This window comes from Trichomonas vaginalis, chromosome V (genome assembly GCF_026262505.1).
Source record: "Trichomonas vaginalis G3 chromosome V, whole genome shotgun sequence".
In the NCBI taxonomy this organism is placed as follows: domain Eukaryota; phylum Parabasalia; order Trichomonadida; family Trichomonadidae; genus Trichomonas; species Trichomonas vaginalis.
In genome coordinates, this window is record NC_067207.1 from 12,397,915 (window position 1) to 12,417,039 (window position 19,125).

General features: G+C 34.1%; 8 protein-coding genes and 6 pseudogenes across 14 annotated transcripts, besides 1 other annotated feature; 5 read left to right on the forward strand and 9 right to left on the reverse strand.

Annotated features, from left to right (window-relative positions):
- Nucleotides 1-14,963: part of a mobile genetic element that runs on past the window's edge.
- On the forward strand, nucleotides 967-1,204 carry TVAGG3_0323360 (protein of unknown function, DUF4106 family; the record flags this gene model as incomplete). Its single annotated transcript, XM_051230226.1, has 1 exon — nucleotides 967-1,204. A coding segment is annotated over one exon (238 nt), but the record flags the coding sequence as incomplete, so codon positions are not given.
- TVAGG3_0323370 lies at nucleotides 2,305-3,536 on the forward strand (annotated as a pseudogene). Its single transcript has one exon. A coding segment is annotated over exon 1 (1,232 nt).
- On the forward strand, nucleotides 3,573-3,990 carry TVAGG3_0323380 (annotated as a pseudogene). The gene has a single exon. A coding segment is annotated over exon 1 (418 nt).
- Nucleotides 4,179-4,458, reverse strand: TVAGG3_0323390 (uncharacterized protein; the record flags this gene model as incomplete). The annotated part of the gene is made up of 1 exon (XM_051230227.1): nucleotides 4,179-4,458. A coding segment is annotated over one exon (280 nt), but the record flags the coding sequence as incomplete, so codon positions are not given.
- TVAGG3_0323400 lies at nucleotides 4,494-5,255 on the forward strand (annotated as a pseudogene). Its single transcript has one exon. A coding segment is annotated over exon 1 (762 nt).
- On the reverse strand, nucleotides 5,384-6,223 carry TVAGG3_0323410 (KilA, N-terminal/APSES-type HTH, DNA-binding family; the record flags this gene model as incomplete). The annotated part of the gene is made up of 1 exon (XM_051230228.1): nucleotides 5,384-6,223. One exon carries the CDS (start codon nucleotides 6,221-6,223, stop codon nucleotides 5,384-5,386), a length of 840 nt encoding a protein of 279 aa, XP_051099958.1.
- Nucleotides 7,228-7,940, reverse strand: TVAGG3_0323420 (annotated as a pseudogene). The gene has a single exon. A coding segment is annotated over exon 1 (713 nt).
- TVAGG3_0323430 (uncharacterized protein) lies at nucleotides 8,574-8,912 on the reverse strand (the record flags this gene model as incomplete). Its single annotated transcript, XM_051230229.1, has 1 exon — nucleotides 8,574-8,912. The coding sequence occupies one exon, from the start codon at nucleotides 8,910-8,912 to the stop codon at nucleotides 8,574-8,576; it is 339 nt and encodes a 112-aa protein (XP_051099959.1).
- On the reverse strand, nucleotides 9,077-9,273 carry TVAGG3_0323440 (annotated as a pseudogene). Its single transcript has one exon. A coding segment is annotated over exon 1 (197 nt).
- Nucleotides 9,587-11,718, reverse strand: TVAGG3_0323450 (annotated as a pseudogene). Its single transcript has one exon. A coding segment is annotated over exon 1 (2,132 nt).
- Nucleotides 12,368-12,520, reverse strand: TVAGG3_0323460 (uncharacterized protein; the record flags this gene model as incomplete). The annotated part of the gene is made up of 1 exon (XM_051230230.1): nucleotides 12,368-12,520. The coding sequence occupies one exon, from the start codon at nucleotides 12,518-12,520 to the stop codon at nucleotides 12,368-12,370; it is 153 nt and encodes a 50-aa protein (XP_051099960.1).
- Nucleotides 14,964-16,331: 1,368 nt separating the features above from the next.
- TVAGG3_0323470 (uncharacterized protein) lies at nucleotides 16,332-16,655 on the forward strand (the record flags this gene model as incomplete). The annotated part of the gene is made up of 1 exon (XM_051230231.1): nucleotides 16,332-16,655. One exon carries the CDS (start codon nucleotides 16,332-16,334, stop codon nucleotides 16,653-16,655), a length of 324 nt encoding a protein of 107 aa, XP_051099961.1.
- Nucleotides 16,656-16,659: 4 nt separating this feature from the next.
- On the reverse strand, nucleotides 16,660-16,902 carry TVAGG3_0323480 (serine threonine-protein phosphatase family; the record flags this gene model as incomplete). Its single annotated transcript, XM_001581691.1, has 1 exon — nucleotides 16,660-16,902. One exon carries the CDS (start codon nucleotides 16,900-16,902, stop codon nucleotides 16,660-16,662), a length of 243 nt encoding a protein of 80 aa, XP_001581741.1.
- A 17-nt stretch (nucleotides 16,903-16,919) lies between these two features.
- Nucleotides 16,920-17,282, reverse strand: TVAGG3_0323490 (uncharacterized protein; the record flags this gene model as incomplete). Its single annotated transcript, XM_001581690.1, has 1 exon — nucleotides 16,920-17,282. One exon carries the CDS (start codon nucleotides 17,280-17,282, stop codon nucleotides 16,920-16,922), a length of 363 nt encoding a protein of 120 aa, XP_001581740.1.
- Nucleotides 17,283-19,125: the final 1,843 nt, after the last annotated feature.

The window sequence follows — 19,125 nt, forward strand, 5'->3', positions numbered from 1 at the left end:
GTTCTATTATGCCATATGTGAAAGTATGGACTCATACAGGAGGTCAAAAAACTCAATATACAAATGGAGACCGTTCAAACTTTTGGCTTGGCATTCCATTTGCTGACTCAGAAGACTTTATGGGTGGTATTTCAACTGTTGGTACTGTACAAATACAATATACTGGTGACAGAGACGGTCCAGATGAATTGAAAGCAAAGAAGTTTACAAAACCAATAGCACTTTTCACGGAAGATGCTCTTTTGAAGATTCGTTCGATGAAACCTGCTGGGGCTCCTCAGATTGGCATAACGACAGCTTCCATCGAGCAGATTTTGGCAGCAGGTCAGTAAGTTTGTTCTTGAACTGACTTCTCTCCGTCAAATATTGACAGTACGCCAGTTTTGACATAATATTGTAAGATAAACTTACCTTTAGAAATATCTGTAAGTTTTGAAGTTATATTTTTGTCTGCTTCAAGAACTTTCACCATTTTCAGTTATACCAACTTTCTTTGCTTTATGAAAATATTTAGTTCAGCAAGACTGCTATTCTATAACATTTACCATTGTTTGTATAAAGAACTATTCTGTCAATGTATTTGTATTGTTTGTGTGTGTAAACTTTGTTCTGCTTCAATTCGAAGAGATACTCGAATACGTCCATCTTTTTATTCTAAGTAAAATGTCATTTCCGAAAAATAGAAGCGTAAGTGTTTCAAAGGTTTAATGGCGGTGGCAGATGTGAAGTTAAATTCACCAACTCAAACAAACAGTCAAAGTGTTATTGTCAATGTCAAAGACAGAGATGTTGAAGTGGGGAAACCATACGAAGACAAAGATGGTATAACAATTGTTCCTGTAAAGAACAACCAACATATCCTGAAGTTAGCAGAGACTTAAGTTCTGTTGCAGATATTCGAAACGACTACCAACAACTGAAAGACAAACTTCAAACTCAGGAGAAGATTTGTCAAGCTTTAAGTATATGTTAAACTTGGTCGAACACAACCCTGTAAAAGTGAACTCATATGTCATTGCACCTCATGAAGTCTTGAAAGAACTATTGAAACTTTTGACAGAGGCAGACGATATAAACATCAAAGAAATAGAACCCGACATTAGTTGCTGTGGTGTTTCATATAATGTCATTGACAAGATATACGTTATGAAAGGAGGTGAAACGTTGAACTTAAAGTATAGTTTCCCAGACGTTATAAAAATATTTGACGACCACAACATTTCATTAAAGTTTATTTGCTAAGTAAAAATGTCAAAACTTCTTGAAAGATGTTTGAAGAAAAATAATATAGACTTTATTTCATGTAAAGGACTTTACACACTTTTGAACGATATGAAAGACCCTGTTTTGTTTGTTCGTGTAGACAAAGGAAAGTTCTATGTTTTACAAAATATTTGAACTTCTTAGACAGAGAACTTCAAGAAACGCCATGTGAAAGTTTAGATGAAGTTCTTCTCCACTTTCAGAAAAACTTTTAAATATATATAAATGGCAGAAGACATAATGGTTTACTATTACGACTAAAAACCCTGGGTCATATAATTCTATAACAACAAACTTACAAAGTCCTCAAGGACGATATGTAATAACCTTAAACACATGAGACTAAAGCCTGTTTTGCTCTTTTGAACACCAGAAGACTTTATATGTTGTGAATGGTAAAAATACTCCTTTGAAGATACTTACTCAGATATACCACCAACAGGTTTTGTTGACTTTTAATACTTTAAGTACGGTGTAACATGTGCTGCAACTAGAGCAGGTTTCATTATGTTTGGATGTCCGACTGAGTTTACTATAAACGATATGAGCTATAATACAAAACTTATTTCTGGTTTTTACTACCAACAGTTTCCTATAACAGGAAAGGTGTCATACAAGGAATGTCTATTCATTGACATTAAGCACACCAACTTATATATTGTTTCAAACTTAGGTTCAAAGTGTTATTCGAATGTCGACAGAAACTATTATGACCAAAAGATACTTATGCGTATAAACAATACTTTCTCTGCTGGTTTGCCTATTGTTCATTCGAATGCAGAATTTTCAAACCTTAGTGAACTCAAACACTTTGCCAAGTATAACGTTGACATTAGTTGACGCAAACTTTGTTCCTGTAAAACTTTTATGTCCTATGTATTTGTCAATGACGGCAGAAAGTTTCGAATTGGAAGATGCAACTGGTGAAAGTATTGTATTACAAGAACAACTTCAACAACAAATAGCTCAAGAACAACAAATGCACAAATGGAACAACAAAGTCAAGAATAAAAAAATAATATTTTTTTTATTCTTATAAAAATGTACAGAATAGATGTTTCAGATTTTTATGACTTCCAAGCATTCAGAAATATGTGTCCATTTCGAGACTATAACAAAGCAGTCGAGAATTTGAAACGTTTAGTCATTTATGTCGACTCTGCCCCAGAATGTTATGTTATGAAAGAATGGGATGTAGTCTTTAACAAACCTAAAGCGACAATAGTTTCAGAACAAGAATGTAGACAGAAACTTAAGAAAATAAAAGTCGTACAAGTTGGCATGAAGATGTTAGATGCTTGGGATATCTTATTGTCAAAACTTGAAGATTTTTCAGTTCGTGGTATAAAGTTTTATACACCTTCTCCAAACTTCTATTCTATCTTCATTGGATATAAATATGAACAAGTAGAATGGAAAGAAAATATTATAGAAGCTTGGTTAGACCATGTCAAAGAAATTATATGCAATGGAAACGAAAAGGTTTATGAGTATATCTTATGTTGGTTTGCAAATATCTTACAACATCCAAGTGCTAAAAATGAAACTGCTCTCATTATAATTGGAAAACAAGGAACAGGTAAGAATACTTTCTTTACAGATATCTTGTGCAAACTGTTAGAAGGTTATTCGAATCCGAATATGACAAACTTAGAAAACATCTGCGGTAAATTTAACTCTTCAATTGAGAATATGAAACTTATAGTTTGCAATGAACTTCAAAGTATAGATACAACAAAAGTTTTGAACTCAGATGCTTTGAAGAGTCTTATAACAGACAAAGTTGGGTTGTTGAAAGAAGTATAAAGACCAAAGAGTTTGTGAAAATGTTGCAAACTTCATTATGGTTTCAAACAATGTTGTTCCGATGAAGTTAGAAAGTTCTGACAGAAGATATGTAGTTGTCAGAACGTCAGATTCTCATATGCAAGATACAGAATATTTTGACGACTTAGCAGAAACTTTGACATCTGACTTTTACAACCACTTGTTCTCATATTTCATGACATTAGATATTTAAGTTCAATCCAAGACAAATTCCACATACCGAAGAGAGACAAACATTGTTAGAAGCAAACAAGAGTGTATATGAACTGTTCATAGATGAAACTGACTTTGTGTCATTAGATGAAAGGTCATTGTACGATTCGTATAAACAATATTGTCAAGAATATGGTTATATGGCAGCGTCTAAACGTACATTCTTGGCAAATGTCAAAAGTCTTTTAGACGTACAGAATGGTGTATATACAAAGAAAAATTTTTCTGAGTAAATTTTAAAAAAAATATTTTTTTATCCGATAGAAAAGATGACGAAATTCATCTCAGTAAACAAGTACATGTCAGGACTTAAAGAAGAACTAGACCCATTCACATATTTGAATGTTTACTTCTACCATTTTGAAAAGTCTTCATTCAGCAAAGTTTGGAACATCGAACCAGTTAAGTTTGCTATTGTGACTAAAAATGGTGCGAAATTTGAAGACTTAGACATAGAAGGTTTGTTAACAGTCAAAGAAAGTTTTGACAGAAGGTTCTCAAACCTTAAAGAAGGCAAAGCATACAAACTTGTTTATACCTTATGAACCAAAGAAAGCAGACGACTATGAATATTATGAGTCTAAGATAGTTGAAGTTCAAGGTAAATTGGGTAAAAAGATTTTAGAGTCTAAGCCAGTGTTTACTCCTAAAGAGGAAGAGATTGACATTGACCCAGAAATGTTCTAAAAATAAAATTTTATTTTTACATGTCAAATTTCTTTTTCTCTGGAACTGGTTCAGGTTCTTTCTTCTCTTCTTCTACTTTCTTTCTTTCTTTTCTCTCTTCTTCTTTTCTGGTGGAGTTATGTCAAATTTGGCGCAACCATATTTATGTAAAAGTTCTTTGTCCTTTAATAGCTCTTCTATTCTGTTTTCTATTTCATCTTCAAGAACAGCGCATGTGTCTTCTTTGCATTCTAAGAACTTTTGTTGGACTTCATCTTTCCAATCGGCGTCATCTCTGTCAACAAGTCTGTCATTGACAAATTTTAAGACTGCTCTGCTTAATGTTTTATGGTTCTTGTCATATTCCCAGAAACAGAACTTTAGAACAAATTCACCTTTCTTGTTTACACTATGTAAGATTTTATGGTCGACAGATGTTTTGCTGTCAAAAAGTTTGTCTCGAATATAGATAGCGAAATCGCTAGACATTTTCTAAAAGATAAAATTTTAATTTTTCTAAAAATATGTTAGAAAAAAAGTTTGCTGACATTGACAAGAAATTTGAGAATGTTTTAAACAAGAACAAGAGGAAGTTAGAAAATGCTCAGATAAAGCCTATACATGACAAGTTCTTATTTGCTCAGAATGGTATAACAGGTCTAATTGCACCACCTGGGTCGGGTAAGACTTTCACTTATCTTAAATGGCTGCACAACAACAAGAACTAGATGAGAAGAACCCATTCTATGAGTTAGTAGTCATTTGTAGTACTTCTGGTCAATTTGACCAAACCGTCAATTCGTTCAAAGATATTATAAAGAAGTCTAAGTTAGTATGTATAAAAGACTCTGAGTTGTTAGATTGGATAAAGAAGTACCAAAGAAGAGTTTTGAAGTATAATGCTATAAATGAGTATATAAATTCTAAGTTCAAGACCCAAATGAGGAAATGCAGAGAATATTAGAGAAGAAACACTTCAGAAACAAACAGAAAGAGATAGAATACATTTCGAAGAAATTGCAATCTTACGATTGGAAAACGTACCCTCATAGATGTCTTCTTATCTTAGATGATTTCGCCTCTCATCCTTTGTTAAAGAACAGAGAACAAGATATGTGTCGAATTCTTAAGAAGCTCAGACACTTTAACATCTCAGTTGTCATTTGTGTACAGACAGCAAAGAGTTTAAGTAAGGATGTTAAAAGAATACTTACTGACATTATACTTTTCCCCGGATTGTCCGAAGACGATTTCATGGAACTTATGAAAGAGTCCATGGCAGGTAAGTTTGACAGACATGAACTCTGGGAGAAGTATAAAGTCATACAAGACCCTCATACTTCTTTCAGAATTCATATCTACGCAAACAAAGTTCAAATTGTAAAAAGTCAAGCTTGAAAAATAAAGAGTTCATTTACTCTGCTTGTTTGAAGTTGTCAAAATACTCTGTTATTTTTTCCTTCAGTAGCGGTAAGTCTTCTTTGAAGGTAAGTATTGTACAACCTTTCATATCATAGTGTGTTTGAGGTAACGTATCTTGAACTATTTGTTTCACATCTTCATTTGGGGTCATTGAAATCGGTAAGTTTTCGCGATAGAACCAATTTCTGTCAGATTTGTAAATCTTAGCAAGGTCGTAAAAGCTTTTGTTGTTTCTTCTGACTAAATGCAACATAACCATATCTTTATCTTCTTCATTTTCCAACTCTTCAGTATAAATCATATACTTATAGTTCTTTTCCTTTCCTTTTGGTACCGAACGTGGTATTCTTTTCTGAATGCTTTTGTCTTTTGCTTCAAGCTTGTTTTCCATCTCTTCACGTTCTTGTCTATGAATTTCGTCAAGAAGTCTGTAAATATACCAAGCATAACGAGGCGAAGCCCACATTGCAACAGCATTTACAAGAAGTCTATGTACATAATATCCTCTCAAACCGTTTGGCAATTTTTCACGATTTTCATAGAGTTTTGGCGACTGGGGTTTTTTACCTACTCGCTGTTCTTCACTGTTTTCAGAAAAAAGTATGTCTCGCTGTGCTTCGCTCAAAAGTTCTTGTGTGCTTTGGTTCCTAAACCAGTCTTTAGGAAGCTTAGTATCTGGAGCATAACATGCTGTCAAAATACTTTGCATTTGGTACATATCGTCTTTGACCGAACAAATGAGACGGAGTTGTTTGTTAAACTGTATGTACTCATATTCTTCATTTATAGCTTCATGGACTATAACTGTTGTTGTGTTCTCTGTTGTTGACATTACTGTCTTTACATACAAAATAAAAAAAAATAAATAAAAATAAAACTAACTTTATTTTTTCTATCTTATGAAAATTCATGAAATTTGGTCATTTTTCAATAAAAATATATTTTATGTGAAGCCCACATTGCTACAGCATTTACAAGAAGTCTATGTACATAATATCCTCTCAAACCGTTTGGCAATTTTTCACGATTTTCATACGGAATCTCTTCTCTCGGTTTTCCGAGGGAAGCAAGCATATGAGGAAATACATGAAATTTGGTCATTTTTCATCAAAAATAATGTTTAGGTGAAGAGGTGAGATTTCACCTGTTTTTTCACCTAATTTTTCACCTCAGTTATTTTATAAGCGTTTTACATGGTAAACGTTATTTTTACATTATGACACGAAGTGAAGATTTGCACTTCGTCAAATTTTATAAAAAATTAGCGTTATTTTTACATTATGACACGAAGTGAAGATTTGCACTTCGTCAAATTTTATAAAAAATTAGCGTTATTTTTACATTATGACACGAAGTGAAGATTTGCACTTCGTCAAATTTTATAAAAAATTAGCGTTATTTTTACATTATGACACGAAGTGAAGATTTGCACTTCGTCAAATTTTATAAAAAATTAGCGTTATTTTTGGAATTTTGTGAAAACTCTCAACGGTTTGACACATGCCATATGCCATTTTACTCAGAATTTTGTGCTGAATTCAGCAAAAATAATGTTTATGTTAACATGTTAGATCTAACACGTTTTCTAACATCTTTTCTAACATAACTATTTACAAGCGTTTTAACATGGTATATGTTGCGATGGTTCATGACTTTAAACAGTTTTGTAGCTTCTATTTCTTCTTTTTAGTACATCGAATGTTTTAACTATGCCGAAGGTTTCTTTATACTTCTTCTGACGTCAGATAATAGGAAATCGTCAGCAGTTGGATAGTTTTTGTTCAGAAATGCTAACATGTCCATTTTATTCTGCTGGCTTTTCTGCTTCTTTCTTTAAGTCTGCATAGTCGTTTCTCATTCTTCTATCTCTTTGACGGAGTAGTTATATTTCCTAATTGCTGCCTTACATTTTGAACATTGCGGGTTCATTTTTGCGTTATACATTGAAATAAAACCAGCTAAAACAACTAAAGCGTCAATTGCTCTCTTCATCTCAAACATAGCGGGTCTTATTTGTTTGTTCCATACTTTGCCTCTTCTATCTTTATCTCTTATCTGCCATACACATTTTGCAACTAATGAAACAAAGTTGTCGTAGGTCTTAAATTCTTCAGATTTATATATGTCAGAAATATTTTTTATAACCATGTCGCAATCTTTGTCCATAACTTTATGGTTGCAATGAAAACAGGAATTCATAATTTACTTTACGTATGAATTTCTTTAATTTCTACTGAGTCAGTTGGTTTCAACTTCAATTTCGTCGAATTCAGGAATAGTGAGTTTTTGTTGTTGGATTTCAGGTAGTTTAGGCAAATGGTCAATAATGTCCTGCATTTCATAAAGATATTCTTCATTTGTTTCATCTTTCGCACTACAGTCTAAATTACTTGTTAAAAGTTCTTGCTTTATCTCTCTGGATTTCTGTTTCAAAAGTATATGAAGAAGGAATGAAGCTTTTCATTTCTACTAACATAGATGTTGGATTCATGACTAACGAAGTTTGGTGCTGTTGTTTTGAATTGTTGTTGTGCGATTGTTGAAATCATATCTTTTATACAAAATAAAAAAATAATAAAAATAAAACTAACTTTTTTTTTTTTCTTAAGGAAATTCATGAAAATTCACGAGGGTAGAAAAGTGGTTAGAAAACGTGTTAGATCTAACCATCTACCCGACATTCTCGTCAAATACAAAAAAATGAAGAATAACTTTCACTTTTTCATTATATAACTGTTATTTTTGACGAAGTGAAGATTTACACTTCGTCAAAAAAATCCCTGAAATCATATCTTTTATACAAAAAAATGAAGAATAACTTTCACTTTTTCATTATATAACTGTTATTTTTGACGAAGTGAAGATTTGCACTTCGTCAAAAAAATCCCTGAAATCATATCTTTTATACAAAATAAAAAAATAAATAAAAATAAAACTAACTTTATTTTTTCTATCTTAAGGAAATTCATGAAAATTCAAGAGGGTGAAAAAACAGGTTAGAAATGAGGTTAGATCTAACCTCTTCACCTAAATTATATTTTTGGTGTAAATTTCATTGACTGACTGACTGACTGACGGCACAAAGTGGCTTAGCGAAAACATTAATATATAAAATTCATGAAAATTCAAGAGGGTGAAAAAACAGGTGAAAAAAGAGGTGAAATCTCACCTCTTCACCTAAATTATATTTTTTGGTCCGGGAACAACTTTCTCTCAATTGGAGCTGTAGCATACTCTTTGCGTAAGCGGTTCAGACCTTCTTCGAAGTCTTGGTCTCTCTTGGACTGAGATTGGAATTGGAATTGTTGGGGTGGAGCTTGCTGGAACAACCAAGGGTTGGGGAAGTAAGGCATAGGCTGAGGAGGGTAGTTCGGGAAGCCTTGTGGTGGGTAGTAACCTTGAGGTGGAAATTGGTAGTAATTCGGAGGTACTTGCTGGAACTGAGGTTGCTGAGGAGACTGTTGTGGTTCTTTAGGTTCCTCTGGTTTGGGAATGGACTGGGTTGGTGGGACGTGGGACATTCGTTTGTGGCTTAACCGTCGGACCACAACGATAAAAATCTCTGCTACTAGCAGTACTGCTACTGACAGTAGCAGTACTTTTACTGACAGTAGCAGTACTTTTTCTGACAGTAGCAGTACTTTTACTGACAGTAGCAGTACTTTTACTGACAGTAGCAGTACTTTTACTGACAGTAGCAGTACTTTATCGTCGAAAACCCTCTCAAATTTTCCTTTTTACTGACAGTAGCAGTACTTTTACTGACAGTAGCAGTACTTTTACTGACAGTAGCAGTACTTTTACTGACAGTAGCAGTACTTTTACTGACAGTAGCAGTACTTTTACTGACAGTAGCAGTACTTTTACTGACAGTAGCAATGGTCGAGGTCGAACCTACCGACGAGGCAATTTACCTAATTGAAATTAACGAGCTTGTTAAAGACTTCCTCAGGCAGAATGTAAAAGGCAAGCTTGTTAACGGTTGGATAACGGGAAGGGCTGCCTTGAATCTCGAGACTTCGACCGGAATTCCAATTCAAATACCAGAAAACACTCCTTTCGACGACATAAAGCAAGCAAAGAAGGAAGCCATTATAAAGTTCTTTGCCAAGCGTCCTTGGATACTACTTCCAAAACAGAGAGAACCCTTTCCCAAGAATTCCCACATTTAAATTCAAATTCGAATAAAAATTTTTTATTTCATGCAATGTTTTATTTCTGTGCCGTCTTCAAGTATGCCCCAATATTTCCTTTTCGATATTACATGAACTTCGGTGAAAATTTTGTCCAATTTGAATTGACCCATCTTCTCACCGACTAAACCCATTTCAATGAGTTTGTTGTATCCTTCTTCGTTCGTCATGAGTGCGTCAATGTTCTCATAGTAAACCTTCACTTTGGATTTGACTTCGGAGAAGAACTCATTGTAGTTGTCAAGGACTGCCTTTGCGAACTGAGGGTAAGACCAATGTTCGACAATAGGTTTTAATGTGGTTACTAAGCCACTTTGACCTTGAGTGAATTCGTACTTCAAAACAAAAGGAGAAACCTTTCAACAAAGTTGTCGACCTTCTCATAATGTTTACTCTTCATCTCTTGAGGTTTCTTAATGGAATATCCCCATGTCGAATTCATAAGCAATTTGAGTGTCATTGCAAGTTTGGGGTTTGAAGCTTTCCTAATATCATACAGTTGTTGTATGACTTTTCCAACTGTATAGTTCCTTCCCGGGAACTCACCATCTTCGTTTGGAATTCCAGTCGGAATATATTGGACAAACCTCATGTATGCAGCGTTAAGGTCGACATAGTATATCTTTTTCATCTGAGTCGAACTTGTCGCAACCAATTGGTCGTTTGTGGAAATTCAAGTGAGTCTCTTATCTTCTGAGAAACTTCTCCTGTTATCTCATAAACATCGTCGAAGCAACCTGTTTCATATAAAACCTTCTGACCTAACTCAGATGCTCTCCAATACAATTTGACGTCAATTGGATGTCTCGATGGAAGTTTGTTTATAGCATCTTGAAGTTCTTGCAACCTCATTGGAAGTTCTTCTGGTTCAGGTTGGTATCCGAACATACCAACCCTTGTGGAACCGTGTACTTCTTTTGTACTAGAACTTTGTCTGGAACAACTTTTGGTCTTGCTAACAATGAAAAGTTTGTTTCGTCTTTTGGTACAAAAGTTTCTGTCAGCTTGTCATCTGAATTGGTTCCAACAAACCTTTCTCGAAAGAATGTTTTACAGCTCTGACAATGTTGCACTTACTTTTACCAAAGAATGGGTTTGTAAGACTTTCGTTCAACATGAAGTGGTTGTGGACAATTGCAATCTTCAACCATGGTAAGTCTTTGTCAACAACATAGTCGTCATGTGAAGAACCTTTAGCTGTAGGTATGTTGACTCGGATATTGACATTTGCCAACGGTGCAATTTTTGCCAATTGACCTCTGAGAATGTACCTTGTCTTCACACATGACTCAAATACTTCATCTTCTCATCTGTAACAAGACCAGAGTTCCTGAGACATGTAAGAATGCAAGGTTCGTTGACAATTGTTTCAATTGAATTGTAAATTCCATACCTTGTCAAGTCAATGTCAGACTTATTTATGAACGGGAAGTATCCAGCATGTTGTCTGACTGCTTGAGGGTTAGGTTGGTACCATTCGAACTTGACACTTGCAATTCCTTCAATTGCATTCAAAATGTCTGAGTCGGAGTCAACCATTTGTTCTCTCTTTGTAGTCTTGAAAGCGTCAAGAAGTTTTGCGGCTGTTTGTTCATTGCCATGTGCATAGTAAATGTGACCATCCAAATCTGTTATGGTCAATCTGAGATTGTGTCCTTTCTTATTTCCGTCTTGTATGGCAGCAAGTACTCCCATGAAGCCTTCTTTGTTCTTTCCTTCGTCAAAGTTTACTGTAAAGGTTCGACAGATGTAATTTGACTTCTAACTTCACGATACTTTTCATATGCATATCTTGTTCTTTCCATGGGAGCATGTGTGTCTTCACCTTTTCCTTTTTTCCTTCTCAAAGGATGCAATTGTTCGTCATGTTTCCAGTAGAATCTGGCAAAGCCGTCGTGTCCTTCAACTTGAGGTTCACTAACATCGAAAGGCATGTCATAAGACGTTCTTCTCTAACCTCTCTAGTCTGTTTGGATAATTGGCACGTGCTGTTTCCAAATCCATTTCGTAGCGAAGACCAGACAATTTGTCATAGACTTTTATGGGTCTTCCCTTCCTATATTTAAAATTCTTCGAAACTCTCCAACCATATCTTTTGTAACTCTGCTTTTATTCTAGCAGATTTTCTATCCATTCTATATGGGGGCATTTTTATAAAAAGAAAAAAAATATTTTTTTCTTTACTTAACATAACTGCCTGCTGCCATAGTCTTTGACGCAACCCATACCAGCTAATGAAGGTTGACTTGGTTTAGTTTCCAAACTAAACTTTGGTTTTTGGTTTATCTTCAGTTTTTGGTTTTTCTTCTTCTATCGGTTTTTCGTCACTTTTCGGTTCCTCTGACTTTACTTCACTTGCAGGAACAGTTGTGTCGTCAACATCTTCATAAATATCATATGCCATTTGTTTTTGTTTTCCTTTCAACTTTTTGTGTTTGTTGTAAAGTTTAGAATATTTCGACTCTAAGTCAATGAGATGTTCTATAATGAACTGTTGGTCAGTGAAGTAAACTTTTCCATCTGTTGTCTCGAAAGCTCCTTCAGACTTCAATATTTATTTGTGAGAGTCTGTTTCTTTTTTGAGATACTAGCCGTTCCATTTTTATGAAAAGTGACTTTGTAGTTAGGGTTTGTATTTCCAGATCTGGCACTTTCTATTATTGAATTTTTCTCTTCATCTGTAAGTTCTTTGACAGGTTTTGACAATGGTTTCTGAACTTTTTGTTTGTGGTGTCAAATCTACCGTTTCAACTTCTTCGGTCATTTCATCTCAGTAAAAAATTTTAGTTTGGTTTGTTTTCAACTGGTTGTTTAGGTTTTTTAAGTCGGTCTAAAACTTCCTGAGGTATAGGAAGAACTTGACAAACACGTGGTGTAACTGCTGGAAGCCGACAAATCCATCTTGAACCCATTTGTCTCAATGCTGTATTGTTCATTTCATCTCAGTAAAAAACTTTACATTCCCCACGTTTGAGGCGGTTGAGGTTGGTTATTGTTTACCCACTGTTGTGCATGTTATATCCTCTGTTAAAGAATTTTCACCTTGGTCTATAGTGTCCTGCTTGGTTATAGTAGTCATTTGCTTTGTTATAATAGTTTCCTGCTTGTCTTCCTACATTGTCCATCCATCCTTGAACTTTTCCTCTTGTTTCAGGATTTGGAATAAGATTTGTTGCATCTCGTGCTACATCCAACCTTTCTGTACAGTTTGTATAATAGGTTGTGCTTTCTCTTTAAGTATACCTAATGTACTCAAAATCTTCCTTCCAACTCCAAATACACCTCTGGCTATTGTTCCCACTGCGGGCAAAAATCTGGATGCAACTCCTGCTAATGCGCCAATAAACCCATTTCTTATGGGTTAAAAAATGACGAATCCAAACAAGGACCCCTATGTTTCTAAGGCAACAAAAAAGCACTCATGATAAAAATCTTTAGTTCAACACCAAATGCTTGGTTTATGGATATCTTGGAAAACATTCCGAGAGTTAGAACAGATGGACCTCCATACTGGTTAATATTTGTTGGTCAAACACAAGATACTGTGAAGCCATACCATTATGGTCCAAAAATATTTTAGATGTAAAAACTGCTTTGAACAATATTCGTTGACAAATACCATCCAACAAAACTGACATCTGACTGTGAAAGTTCTTTCAAATCAGATGATGTAAAAAACTATCTGCGTTCAAAAAATGTAAACCAATATTTCATTGTCGACCAAAACCATTCTGCTCTTGGTGTCATTGACGGTTGTATAAAAATGTTAAGAGACTTAAAACCAACCACAAGGTGGTGAAGCAAATGAAATGTCATATGACGACAAATATAGACACTTCTCCATGGCAAAGATGAGACAAGTTTTAAATATTTACAATAACCGTAAACAAAAAGGTTTGGGAAACCACTCCCCCGAAGAAATGAAAAACAACCCTGACTTAGAGAAAGACTATATATTTAATAATTTAGTCAAAAAGACAAACAAGAAAGAATGCCGGGCTTCAAACTTCAGAAAGGTGACAAAGTAAAAATAGAAATACCTAAACGCGACCCATATGAAAATACTATTGACTATGACAACAATGGGAACCCGACAGGTACTCACATTCGTGTTCGTAAAAATAGAAGAAAGTATACAAGAGAATATTATGAAGTTTTAGGCAAACATGGCAAAATGTACACACTGCAAGCAGAAGATAAAACTACTATTGTCAGACCTCGTTTCAAACTTGTCAAAGTTCAAGGTGGTATACTTTCAAAGACAGTTCCTAACAAATATAAGACAACTCCTGACGAATATGCTAAAGAAGTTGAAAATGACGACTAAGCAATTCTATACCATGCGTAAACTGTCATGTAAGGTGGCATGTATTCTTTACTTTGTCCCGTTGTTTGTGTATATCCTGAAACGAAATGTGTATGGTTTCCTTCTCCCTGCGTGTCATCCCAGTAACAATTTATAGCAAACTTAACGTCGTCTTTAACATCATATCCTTTACCTTTTGTCATTCCTGACCAATCCCAATATCTATGCTTATGCCAACCTGCTTGAGATGTACTTAAATCTATGTAATGACTGTGTGCAGGTAAATTTTCACCTGAAATCGTTTTACTTCCACCTGTTTCCTTTGAAGAGTTTGCACAATACAAAAACCTGTCGACTATTTGTTCCCATGCACCAACACTAAACATTACTTGAGGACCTCTTGCATCCATAGATGTATAAATAGAACCTACTGGGTTCATTAAATCAAACATATGAGATATTATAGGATTGTCTCTTTTGAACTTAAAATATAGTGCAACTATTTCAGGTTTCTTCTGGTTTGTGTCAGAATATTTTTTATAATATAATCTTATGTTTTCAGGGTAGGTAAAATCTTGACTATAATATTTATTTCTGTCATCTGTATAATAATATACTATTCTCGTTTTTTCTATTGCATTATATCTTTTATATCTATAATAATCTAAATATAATGTTAGCTTTTGTTCATCTACACGTGGTGTTCTGTCGTCATCTCCATAGTCATAATAATGTGGTGCTGGAGCTGGGTCAGGCAATGTCATATCTGCCATTTCATAAACTCTTAAATATTTCTTTTGTTCGTCTCCATATAAGTTTAAGTAGCAGTTGTTGTCTAATGGAACTTTAACTTGTGTACCATCATTCTTTTTATAGCTTACATACATTTCATTGTTATTTTTCGGAATGAGTTTATACCGTGTACCATTTTCTAAGGACTGTACCAACTGCCATCTAAAATATTTATTTTCTTCATTGACAGAAAAGTCACCAACAATAGTTTCAATATTTTTTGTTCCTATCAAACTTTGGTATATTTCATTGACATATGTTTTATCTGCTTTCTTCTCTAACTCATCGTTAACATAAGTTTTATCTGCTTTAAGGTCTAAACATCCTGAAACCCATCCTGTATCAGCTTTAGTTTTAAAAATCTTCGATGTCCATTCATGATACCATTCAACCCTTTCTTTAATTTCATTATCCTTTTCATCCACATATTCCTTATCTGCCTTCTTCATTAACTTACTAGCCACATATTCCTTATCCGCTTTCTTTTCAAGGCTAACGTTTAAGTCTGTTATTTCAGATATAGAATGTGTATGTCCAACGGCACTTTTCCTGTTTAAGGTTTCTTGTAAGTTTGTAATATTTGCAATGGTATGTGTATGTCCAACGTCACTTTTACTGTTTAAGGTTTCTTGTAAGTTTGTAATATCAGATATAGAATGTATATGAGTCTTTTTAGAATATTCGTTTTCAGCTCTTGTCACTTCACTTGACATTTTATTGTCAACATATGTTTTGTCTGCTAGTTCAGGATGAGTATGTTCTTTTGTTGCATAAGCATTGTTAGCTCTTTCTTCTTCTTTTGCTATTGCATCGTCTACATATTCTTTGTCAGCTTTGTTGTCAACATCTGTTTTCAAAAGAAGTTCATTTATAGGTTTCTCGTTTAAAGTTCCTTTTGTTGGATTTATACAGACAGTATGGTTCTTATTGTCTTGAAACAGAAACTCATCTGTCATTGGGTTTAATGTCAGTTTTAAGTCACCCCCTTTCAATGACTCAGATATCTTAGAATAGTTTGAAAAGTTTGTTGTGTTCTTATTTAGAGCTTGCATAATGAGTTGTCGGTTGTGTTGTATTTCTCTCATAGACGCTGTTTCATTTGACATTTTTATTATAGATAAAATATGCTTCCAATAGAAAAAGAAAATTCTAGAGTTGCTACAACTAAACCATTAGATGAACTTTTTACTAATGTCGGTCAAAAGGTTGACATAGACAATCTAAAGCATGAAGGCTATCGTTTTGACTACCCATTAAGATGGTTAAGAGACCCATCTGTCACAAAAGCTATTGGCTTTCGTAGAATGAAGTTTGTCTCACAAGTTCAAACAGGTTTTCCATTTATTGTAAGGTTTCATATAGATTATACATCTGAAGGGAAACGAAAAATGTGGGAAGAAATTGAACTAATACAAGTTGACCTCTCATCTTCTCTACAGGCTGCATTAAAAAATATAGAAGATAAAATAAATTCATGTTATGCAAAATATGCTGATGAATATGCGAATACCAATAGCACACTTTATGTGAGAATTGTATATGACAAGCAAAATTCACAAGTGTCATTTCAAATCTACGAAGACAATCCAAATAAAGACGAACAAATATATACAGAATTCACTGCAATGTCATGGTATTATTTGCAAAGAATGTTAAATCAGAAAGTTGAACCTCCTTTAGCAAATATCTACAGTCGATATGCAAGAGATGAACCATATTTATTTAAAGATGTTTTCGACCAAGATGCTGTGATAGTTCATGCTTCATTTTCTGGCGCCCAAAACTCTTTCTTATGCTTGGCAAATGACTTTTACGAAAAACCTACAAAGTTATACGAACCACCAAGTGGAAGTATTTCAGACTTTCAAGTATGGTTTACTACAGATGGAAGAAAAAGAATAATTCCATTATACCATGCGTTTTACTTAGAACTTAGTTTCATATACAACTACTATCGAACGGTAAAAATATAATTTTTTAATACGGTTGAGGTGTTGGATTTGGTTGCCAACTAGACTGTGGTGCAGGTTCAGGCTGTTGTATAACAGGAGCTTGCTCTTCTGGTTCAGGGTCTTTAGGTATAATACCAACGAACTGACCTACTCTTTTACCAATATTTTTGACTCCGTTCCAAATTCCTTTTCCTACGGTTTTGACGCCATTCCATATACCCCTTCCAACATTTCGAAAGAAGTTTCCAATACTACTGAAGAAACCCATTTACTACGTGTAAAAATCTAATGTCCGCCTAGTCTCTTACGTTTCCTGTTGAGTTCCATAGCATTCTTTAACTGGAGCTCATACATTCTGTTTCTCCTCTGGTAGAAAACATATTCTGGGTCAACTCCTGTGTTCGCGTCATCTGCATAAAGTTGTTTATATCCCACTTCAGGGTTTGTATAAAACTCTTTCCATCTCATATTTGCATACCATGGTGGCAAACCTAACGCAGCGTCATTTGACATGGCAGTTTGCATTTGTACATCTGTTGGCACTTGACCATAGTTTGCCATTGCAGTTTGTATTCTAACTTCATTTGGAATATTCTCTGGGTTTGGTTGTCCAGGTTGCTGTGCATTCGCTAAGTTCTGTGCGTCCATTTAATATTAGATAAAAATATCTCTTACGAGTACATATGCTGAACATTTGCAGGCATTGGTTCATCTTCATATTCTCTGTACTTTTCTGCCACGTCAAATAAATAAATGACACAATGGAAAAAACCTAAAACAAGTAGTCCTATTTCAAACCACATTTACTTACTAATAAAATTTCTTTATTGTGACACTTTCTCCAGTTTATAGGACCTCTCTCATATTCTATCTTGTCATATATAAACTCATAGTCATGTATGTCCTCTAACCATCTCATAACGGTTTCCAAACCACTTTTATCGGATGTAAAGTAAAAGCATGGATGGTTATGTATAACGTCTAAAGTTTCTAAAGAGTCTCTCAAAGTCCAGTCTACTTGGTATTGAAAATCCCATGTGTTATAGAACGGCGGGTCCACTATAAAGAAAACATTTTCCTTGTCTTTATATTTTTCATACAACTCTGTCCAATGACATCTCACAAACTCTATACCCTCAATATATTTTTCTATGTTCTCTTTGAAAACATTTGTATAGTTAAGATATAAAACTTTTGACATAAGTGTTTCAATGTCATGAACTCTTATAGCACCACTATATAATAGTCTAGCAGATATACTATCCCAGTCTATATATTCTGCTTTTTTCAAAACCTCTCTCACAATATTTTTGTTATCTAATGGTATACGTTCCATCTTACCTATAGGTATCTTTTCTTTTAACTCTTTCAATATATTGTTTGTGTCTGGAATATGTTTGAGACGGTCCATATAGTTGTCGAAGTCATTGCATATAATCTTTGAGTCTGGGAATATTGTATGACATAAATGGGATATATAGAAACTTCCACCGAACAAATCTACAAATGTTAGACCATTCGGTAGTTTCTTAAGTTCTCTCAATATAATATCTTTACATCTACTCTTATTTCCAAAGAACGGTAACGGGGGGTTTGTAAAATTCATTTATATATAATAATAAAAATGTTTTTACCCGAAAAGTGACAGAAAAGTGACAAAACATGAAAACATATATAATTTGTGAAAAGCGACACATTATATAATGTTTTCGACCCAGAAGAAGGCTTCTTCCCAGAAGCAATGGAGGAGGAAATACAAGACTCTATCCAAGAAGAGTCCTCCGAATTCACACCAGAAGACTAACAATTTTCCGAATAAAAACTTCATTTATACTAAACATCTTCGGGGCTAGAGGGCGCAACGCGCCTGGAAGCCCCACTTACCTGACCTGCTATAGTTTTAAAAAAGAAATCATAAGATTTATAAACATTTTAACTTCCATTGACGAAATACGGATGTACTTGAAATAATTTGTTCGAAATAGCCACATCAGAATCCAGTATGTATTTGTTACGCTCATATGTTTTAAAACTTTATATTTGATCCAGAAACATTGCAATAATTTTGATATATGAATAGCTTTCTTTGTAAAAGATATGAATTATTCTATAAAAACTATTTAAATTATATATTACTGATAGATTTTACAAAAAAATATCTCAAATCAATGCTGAAATATGGTTTTATTTAAAATTATCCTCAAATCAGTTTCATCTATCTATTGGAAATGCCTGTAATTCATGCCAAGTTGTACAATATCAGTTTTTTGTTCTTTCATTATAAATTCATCAACTGATATAATGAAAATGAAATCACATTAAAAGTAGTTCTGTTATTAACTAATAGAATGTGCTAGGAATATTTATATTAAAACTAATTACAGGATATGGAATTCAATTTTATAGAATGTATTGAAAATTTTATTGTATCTCATAGACCCTACAACATCATTCAACTTTCCAAAAGGCCAAATAAACATTGATGCTTATG